The sequence below is a fragment of the Manis javanica genome, chromosome X, assembly GCF_040802235.1.
Source record: "Manis javanica isolate MJ-LG chromosome X, MJ_LKY, whole genome shotgun sequence".
In the NCBI taxonomy this organism is placed as follows: domain Eukaryota; kingdom Metazoa; phylum Chordata; class Mammalia; order Pholidota; family Manidae; genus Manis; species Manis javanica.
In genome coordinates, this window is record NC_133174.1 from 140,083,351 (window position 1) to 140,092,260 (window position 8,910).

Below are 8,910 nucleotides of genomic sequence, written 5' to 3' on the forward strand. Positions count from 1 at the left end.
TCAGCGCGGGGCTAACCCGAAGGAGAACATCCCCCTCCTCCCGCGACACAGAAGCGCGTACAGCGGCACTGGAGCGGCATCAACTTTATTTCGCGCCTTGGCGAGCGGGGACAGCGGGCGGGGACCGGGTGCCGGGTGCCGGGGCCAGGCGGCTCAGCAGGGCGTCCAGCATCTCCTCGCACATGGCAAGGCACCGCGGCACATGGAAGCAGCCTGTGGGGAAAGGCGGGACAGCAGGTTGGGAGGGAGGGCCAAGGGGGCAGCCTAGTGCCCCGCACCCCTGCGGCCCTGACCTGTCTCCCACTCACCTTTGAAAGGACCCCCCTTGATAGTGAGGGCGACCTTACCCTCTCGGTTCAGGTAGCCAAACCATTCCCCGTACTCGGGATCACGAAACTGAAATAACGAGACAGTGACAGCCAGCGCCTGCAGGAGCCGCCCAGAAGCCACAAGGTGCTCACCGTCCCCACTGCACCATTACCCGCGGTCACAGCCTGGGGTGACACCAGGTAATGTGGTTCCATAATCTGTGCTCTTAAACCCAATGCCACGTCCTGGACAAACTGGGAAGAGAGGGGCTTTCCCTTTTCCTCTTCTGCAGGGGGTGGGGGTCTGTAGCTACGTAACGCACTGCTAGAAGTGGCGTCAGGCTGCCAGTTGCAGCAAGAACCCTGCTTGGGGATGATAGAAACTTAATCTGCATTGCTGCTGGTGGGTACACAGATGGGCAAATTGTCCTATCTCAGTGAACACTTAACAAGGATACACTTAAGTGTACATAAATTGTACTTCAATAAAACTGGTTCAAAGAAATAAAGAATCCTGATGGAGTGCTGACCTGGCGTGCAACTGTGCAACAAGCGACTCCCTTGGATTGTAGACATCCAGCACTGAGATTTGACTCCTGCCCTGCTGGCAGGGTGTTCTAAACACGGCTCCTCCTCCCTCAAAGCAACCTGAAGCCTGCCCCTGCCCAGCAGCTTTGTTGACCAATTCTGCAATCCTTCCTTCTCTCCTGCCCGCATCACATCCCAATGGGCACCTGTCCCATGCAGGTTTGTCAGTTCCTTTCAGAGGCCTCAAGGATGAACCTTAGAGCCTAGGCCCTTTGCTTTCCTCCCGATAGAGACTCCAACAGAGCCCCTTCTCAGAAAGATCACACAGGAAATCAATGACATCAAAGTCCACTGTCAAAGTGTCTTTTTAAATTAGGGCCTATGACTTGGTGTATTCTTCACCATAGGGGATAAAACTAGTTCTGTTTCTGTTCATTCTATCTTTCTAGTGACATCATCCATGTCCTTAACTTTTCAACTACTTGATCTGACATGGGAAGATAATGAAGAATTGTTTCCTGTCCACTTTTTCCGTGGATATCTGACTTTTTGCTTTTTGTATTCTTATGCTGGTCAATGCATAATGATTTACTTGTTGACTATAACTCTTGTAATTGTTCAATGCCATTAAAACATATTCCTTAAGTTTCACTTAATGCAGTTAGAACTGGTGGCCTCTTAACACATGTTCTTTATGAATACATTCAGTAAAAAGATAGAGCCTGGGTCTCATGACCCCTGTGTTTGGAAATAGTGATGAGCATATGTGATACTTGAAGATGCCTCTCATTTTAGTGTAGTATGAAGACATCTGAGACTTCTATTGGTGACAAAGTTGCACGTTGCTAATAGCACGGTGGTTCAGTGCCTCTGTTCATAATGGAAGCAAATGCTGGGTTTGAGTTAGAGATTCATGAAAATAAAGATGTCATTTTCTAGCAGATTTTGAAGCCCACAAACTCCAGAATAAGATGTCCTTCTTATAGTCCCCCCTGTACTGGGCTTTACAGATGGAGTGAGTTGTGGCTTTAGAAGCACATTAGGAATCTTCATTCACCTCCAAGCTCAGCACCTGAAGTGTCCCCTCGGCAGCAGCTGGTACAGCTCAGCACTGCTCATAGCACTTTAGCCTCGGGGGGATCCCTGGCTTCCCTCCTACTCACAGCTAATTCTTGTCTCCTTTGCTGGGCCCTCCCATTCCCTGCTTCCTTATTCTGTACTCAAAAGCTGACTTTACCCCATGGCTCAAAGCATCATCCATCTTATGACACTCAAATGGCTGCGGCCAACCCAGACCTCTCCCAGTCGATGACATTCTGACCCCTCTGCGCACTGCAGCCTCTACCCCAGGCTAAGCCTACCCGCACCAGCCAGAATGACAGCTACAGCCTCCTGTCTGCCTTTTCCCTGTGCCCTACAGCCTTCCCTTCGAAAGCCCCAGCACCCAGTAAAACCTACATTAGGCATAGGCGACTCCTCTGTGCAGAACACTCCCCTTATGCCTTTGTTCCCGCCCCCTAGCCCCCAGGCCCCTGGCCTTGCTTTATTTCCATAGCTCTCATCACCATCTATATGTTTATTTACTTGTTTATAGTCTGCCCCCCACCCCCACTACTGAAGTGAGGTCCAGGGAGGCAGGGGGCACTTTATTGAATGAACAGAGGGTGCCAGGGCCCAGACCTCGAGGAACTCCCAGACCAGCTGAGGGACCATGCCCAGTATGGTGGAAGAAGGGGCTGCAAGTCGAGCCTCCCCATCCCTGCCCAGCCTCTTCCTGCAACCCAGGACAGCCTGCGGCAGAATGGTGGCTTACTATCTCTTCTAAATCCCCGCTGAGCCCACAGAGGGCTGTGGACCACGAAGCAGCACTTACTTGGCGGAAGGTGTACTCGGCAACTTGGAAGAAGAGGTGCAGCAAAGCAGGGTCCCCACTGTCACTGTAGCCCATGAGGAAGGCGATCATGGCTTCACTGTGTGGCCACCAGAGCTTCATGGCCCACTCCAGCTGAGAGCAGAGGTGGGTGTCTAAGAGCCCTAGGTCCCACACTCTGCCACCACTCTCAGCAGGAAAGTCACCCCCATCCTTCAGGTCCTGGCTCACACTCCAAGCACCTGGAACTTAATCATGGGATAGATGTCTCTGGGGGTCTGAACGGCCCCTCACAATGGAACTGGATTCCTGACCTGGAATCACCCTAAGTTGCTCCCTTCCAAGGGGCAAGCATGGGGTAGGCTCCCCTTTAGCCCTGGAACTCAAACCCTGTCTATCTCGCAAGTCCATACAAAGCCCCTTGGCCACTCAGATCCTGCTGGTGGCAGGGTCAGTCACCCTCTTCATATCAGTAGGATCAAGACACAGAGGCAGCAGACATAAGGGTGCAAATCTGCTCTTGCTGCTGCTGCCTTAGAATTGCCAGGAGAGCCTTTCAAAGATGAATGGGACATGTCTCTCCACATCAGCCATGTGCATGCTCCCTAATGGCCTCCCTATGCACATAAGTTGAGGACCACTGGCACAGAAGTCACGACCTTACCACTGGGGTCACGCTGGGCAAGTTCATTGCTCTGAGTCCTGGGTCCCTCTCTGTGAAATGGGTGATGACAGCACCCACCTACCTCCCAGGGCTAAAAGCCTTGGACAAGCCAGTACCACATGGCCCTGGGCACATTCCCACCTGAGTGGGGCAGAGGCCATCAGCATCCTGGAAGTAGAAGAGGCCTCCGTGGTCAGGGTCCCATCCAGAGCGGAAAGGCAACAACAGGAACTTGTTGATAACGTGGGATCGAAGTTCAGGGTCACCTTTCCGGATGGCATGACGAAGCAGGAACCAGCCTGCTTCCAGTGCATGGCCTGGTGAGGGCACGGGGTTAAGGCAGGCAGCAAATCTGAAGCCCAGGCCCCAAGGCTGAGTGCTCCCCTCCAGGACAGACCCTAGCCTGCCCGCCCTGTGCCTCACCTGGGTTCTGGTGTCTCCCCAAACACCCAGACAGCTCCTCACCATCTTCCGATACATTCTCCAGCACAGCCTGCCCACCCCTCTGCCAAGGGACGAATGGGAGAAAACAATTCTGCCTTTAGCCCAACCATCCAAGCAGAAACACCCTCCCACACTCCCTCCCTCCATGACCTGCAGGTTTGGGTGGATCTGACTCAACGGGGGGTTTAAGGACAGGCCAATTCACTTCCAAGGGCCTGGACAGCCTCTGACCCTTGCTTCAGGCCTAGCTCCTCACCCCCAGGTGGAAACGGAGTCACACTGAATGGGGATGGAGACCGGGCAGGCTGGGCTGGCCACAGACTCCTGGAGGACTTGGCCTGGCCGGCTTTCCTGCTCTCTGATGTGCCTGGGGCTCTGGCACCCTCCCTCCCACCCTGGGCCCCACCCAGCTCCCCCAGGGCCCTCCACCTTCCCCGGGTTCTGGGCTGCATGTCACCCCGGCCAGGCCTCCCAGTGTCTCCTTGTCTGTACAGAGGGGCCATTGGGGCCCAGCTCAGGGCTGGGTGTGGATGGAGGAGGTGCCTCCTGCCCCCCACCTGGACGTGCTGCAGAATCCTCTGAGCACACCAGTCCCCAAGCTCCGCATAGCTGCGCGCCAGCTCCTCGGCCGCCTCCCCGAGCTGGTCCACTAGGTTGAGCAGCATCATGGGCACCGCCATGGACTCCGAGGCCGGGGTCCCCGAGAGCCAGGGCCTGCCCAGCCCCGACGGGTCCTCCCGCACCCAGTGCACGATCTCATCCATCATCTCCACCGCTTCAATCTGGGGAGGGGGAGAGGGGCAGGATCCGGGTGGAGGCTGTGTCCTGACCCAGGTCCTGGCCTGCAGGGGCCCCAGGACTCAGCTCTGGGGTGGGAGAGCTGTGTTCCCCCTCGCACTCATAGGACACCTTCACCGAGGGCCTGCTCTGTGCCTGGCCCTAGGCTGGCTGCTGGGAACCATGGTGGATTGGTCCCTCTCTGCCCAGGGCCACTGTAGGGGTGCAGGGATGCTCAAAGATGAAGGAGACTTTTGGGGTGCAATCCTGGTATACACACAGTGATAATAACGGGGGGGGGAGGACACTGCCAGCAGCCCTGGGACCATGAGGGCCCAGGGGAAGGACTGACACTGACAACAGATGCAGCCTGCAGAGGGGACTCACACATGGAGCAGGAATACATCAGAAGACCATGTCAAGCACAGGCGAGGGCACAGACACTCACAGGGCAGCCTTCCTCCCACGCACCTGATACCGCTCTTCCCTTGTCACCTTCCACAGCTCGTTCATGGCCATGGTGTAGAAACACTCGCTGAAAATGGTCCGCTGCACCTTGACTGGGCGGCCATCTCGTGTTAGCACAAAGGCACACTTCTTCCGGGGAGGTGCCACTCGGGCAAAACGCAGCAAAAACTCGCCACCTGGTGGTTGGGAAGTTGGCATGCTAGAACTCAGATGAGGCCACCCCCACCTCCCCCTTCCTCTCCACCTGAGTGTCTCCAGGCTCTTTGCGGCTTCTAGACCCATCCGGAAACTAGGCAGACACGCACTACTGAGTAAACTTGGAGGTGCTTCTGGGGCGATGGGGGCAGGGAGGGGGCACCTGCTTTGGCTGAATCCAGAAGCTGCGAGCGGCGGAAGCGCTCAAACTTGCGGTACAGGTGACAATACATCCACACCTGTGGGGGAGCAGAAGGAACATGGCTGAAGTAAGGAGCAGTGGTGTCCTCGGCGCTGGGGTGTGGGGGAGTCCTAAGTGCCTGTCATGGGAGGTAGAGATGAAATGATAGGCCTTGTGTGTGCGTGCCCAGGTATGACAGGCCAGCGCGACTTTGACTTCTGCCCTGGGAGACCCACAAGCCTGGGCACATCCATACCTGCCTCCCCTGCAGCCAGACATACTTGAGGTCGTCATACACCTGCCCATCGCGGCCGAGGCAGGTAAAGAAGCCCCTGTGGGACACCAGTTAGTGAGGCCAGTTAGTGAGGCCTTGCACCCACCCACCACGGGACCACTGCTCCACTGGGTCCAGCAGATCAGAGTTGTCTGAGAGTGAGGCGGGGGGTCAGGAGAGGCAGAAACCCTGCTGAAAGTGTGGGATACCCATGCTCCTGGTCATGTGAGTGCTCCATCCAGAAAGCCACCACACGGTCCAGCTCCTGCCCCACACGTTCCTTCCACGCTTGCAGGTTCTCCTGCTCCTTCTCCATGTCCTGGGGGAGTTCAGGACTTGGAGGCACAGCTCCCCCACAGGTCTCCCCATCTTCCCAGGGTCCCAGCCTCCTCATTGGGCTCCTCTGTGACCTAGGTCACCACCAGGGCCACCTGAGCCATCTCCCCTAAGATTCCAGGCCTGGGGACCCAGCCCTTAGGGTTCCCCCACCCCTGTGCTGCTCTGCGCTCTGGCCTGGGACCAGCCTCAGGACTGACTCCACCGTTTCCAGAGATCTGCACAGAACAACACCCCCCCCTCGAGGGGTCCCACCACTGGCCTGCCACACTAGGAGACCCCGGCACGTTCCTCCTCCAGGATACCAGAGATTGCTGGTCGGGATCCCGTGACTGTCACTCAGCTGATCCAGGCGCGCCCTAACCCCTCCCCCAACTCCACTCCCGGAGGTTCCGCCAGACCCCGGGGGCGGGGTTTGGCGGCCGCGCGTCTGCGCCTCCGCGCTCTAGCCTCACCCCTAAGGTGGTCCCCGCTGCGACCCTCGCGCGGCAGAGTCCAGCAGAGCCCTGTGATGGCCAGTGCTGGGCGCCCTTCCCTCAAGATGTGGTGGGAAATGCTGGGTGAGCTGGCAGGATGTTGTGGGGATGTGGGGCCGCCTTACCCCGGACAAGCCACGGTTCTCCGCCCTTGAACTGAGCCCTGAGAGAGGCCGTAGTGGTGGTGGTTGGAGAGGGCCTGTTGGGGTGGGCGGTGGCCCCAGCACAGTCATGGGCCACAGAAGAGGGGACAGTTGGAAATGCCTGAATCCAGAGGCCCCTGTGACCCTTGACCCCACAGGCTCTCTGACAAATCAGCTCCTCCGTCAGCAACCAGCGGCTGGCCATTGCTGCGGATTTCTTCACTAAGTGACACAGCTCAAAAACCAGACAGTGACTGTGCAGGTCAGAGTGGGTGTCCCAGGACCTCTGTGCCCTCAGGCCCCCAAGTCGTCCAGGCCCGTCTTCCAGCATGTAGATCTTGGGTGGCTCTGTGAGTGCCTGACCTGATCCAGTGTTTCAAGGAAAGCTGGCTGAACTGCCCCCTACTTTCCCTGCCTGAGGCCCCTGGCTTCCTGGCGTAGCTCTGGAGGTTTGGACTTCTGAGTTAGTCATCCTTTTGTTGGCAAGGATGGATTGCAGCCCAACAGTGTAACTGGGCCTCTGCCTCATCGGTGCAGCTCCAACCGTCTCGGGCATGGTGCTGTACCACAGCCCCCCACTGCTGTTCTCTGGTCTTTGATGTCACAGTGGCTGCCGCCTTCCTTCCAATGGCTGCTTGGTGGGCGGAGTTCCTGCTGCCAGCTGATCCTCCCAACCCCACAGAATTCCCCTTCATGATGCTTGGGAATGAGTCTGACCTCCCGGCCTGCGCGGGGCTGTGCATTGTAGCTGCTGTGTTGCCTCCACTCTCCGCCTTGCTCATGCTTAGGGGCAGGGTTGAGGCTTTCGGTCCAGCCGGGCTCGTTATCTACCCACGCTGCCCAGATGCCTGTCATTATTTATAAAGGGCAACCTTTGCCCTGCCTTCCTTGCACTCTGTTCTCCTCATGCCTAGCAAACGATGAACCTCAGCATGTAGAAGGTTCTAAGGTTACTACAGGTCGGCCGCCTGGCCCTGGGTCCGTTGGACAGGACCTCGGCCACTCCCAACGTGGAGAACTGGGGCCACTCCTCTCCACGGGCAGCTCTCTAGGAGGCTGAGGAGTGGCGTGCTCGGACTGGAGGCCCGTAGTTTTAGATCAGTGCCAAGACACTGCTGGCGTGGCCCTTGCCTTCTGGAGTACCATGCAGGTCTCCTTGAGGCAGGTGAGCATAGGGACAGCAGAGTGGGTGGGAAGATGTTACACGGAACCATGTGTCACATACCTGGCAGATCTGCACAGGGTCCTCCCCTTTTGGGGCCAGCTCCACACAGCACCCGTTAACCCTTGTCCTACCACTCCTATCTGAAGGACATGTGCCTGCCCACTGCCCCTATTAAGCCAACAGACTCAGGGTAGAGTTGGTAGGGTGGGAAGACAGGGCAGAGGCTCCCAGGGTTAAAATCAACAGGACTCTGCTTTCCACGAACCAAGCAGAGGAAGCAGGCGGGAGACAGCAGGGGGAAAGAGCTCACCTACGAGAGGTGAAATCGGACTGGGCTTTCCCCTTACCAATCAGTTTGTACCACCCAGGCAGGTGCACTTATAGGGCAGAGGCGGCTGCTTTTGGTAGCAGAGTGGGTGGGCACAGGGGAATTGAGGCGTAGCCTGCTGAAGAAGTGGTCTAGTGCCCCAACACCCACCACCCCATGTGCTGCTGCTCCCCTCTGCCCACCTGGCACCAAGACATGCCGGCACTGAGTCCTCCCCTCTGGGCCTCCTGGCTGGCTGGCACTAACCACTAATGCCAGCCATCTAATTCTGGCTATACCACCCACCTAACAGTGGGACTATCACAATTCAATAGAAGTTCCACTCCTCTTTGGGAACCTGGCTTGAGGACAAGAGAGCCAGATTAAGATAATTTACTCTTGTAGCGCCTGTTGAGCGCCAGATGTGGGGGCTACCCCAAGAGCAATGTACATCCGTCCTGGGGATTGGACACTGGGGCCCCTAAGCTCTTAGTGGAAGCAGTTCAGCCCTCTCCCACTGTCCAAGGCAGCCAGCAGCTGGCAACCTGCCTTTGCCCCAGGCTCCTACCCTCTTGCCAGGGAGAAGGGGATCCAGTACCCAGAGTTGTCAGCAGCTTCCCAAGGCCACAGATGCAGTGAAGCGTTGAAACTTAGCAGGCAATTGGGAAACAGAATCCTGTTCACAGCAGGTGCTGTGAACAAGAGGCTCCCAAGAGCTTTGGTTAAGTGTTTGTGGGCCTTACTTTCTGCCTACTGCCTCCTCTGGTGGGAGTC

The 8,910-nt window shown here is 57.0% G+C and overlaps 1 protein-coding gene and 1 long non-coding RNA gene across 6 annotated transcripts; one reads left to right on the forward strand and one right to left on the reverse strand.

The window, feature by feature from the left end:
• Positions 1-68: 68 nt before the first annotated feature.
• On the reverse strand, positions 69-6,769 carry RENBP (renin binding protein). 5 transcript variants are annotated; one of them, XM_036991030.2, is made up of 11 exons: positions 6,647-6,769; positions 5,919-6,028; positions 5,692-5,767; positions 5,418-5,493; positions 5,063-5,235; positions 4,372-4,596; positions 3,794-3,875; positions 3,512-3,687; positions 2,710-2,841; positions 309-396; positions 69-213 (listed from the first exon to the last, which is right to left on the reverse strand). In XM_036991030.2, the coding sequence occupies exons 1-11, from the start codon at positions 6,752-6,754 to the stop codon at positions 86-88; spliced, it is 1,374 nt and encodes a 457-aa protein (XP_036846925.1). In that variant the 5' UTR covers positions 6,755-6,769; the 3' UTR covers positions 69-85. The 5 variants fall into 5 exon arrangements, with proteins under 5 accessions (XP_036846925.1, XP_036846927.1, XP_036846926.1 ...); XM_036991032.2 differs by lacking the exon at positions 6,647-6,769 and adding an exon at positions 6,501-6,521; XM_036991031.2 differs by lacking the exon at positions 6,647-6,769 and adding an exon at positions 6,308-6,458.
• Positions 6,485-7,547, forward strand: LOC140847453 (uncharacterized). The gene is made up of 2 exons (XR_012127454.1): positions 6,485-6,605; positions 6,823-7,547. It is a non-coding gene; the product is annotated as an uncharacterized lncRNA (long non-coding RNA).
• Positions 7,548-8,910: the final 1,363 nt, after the last annotated feature.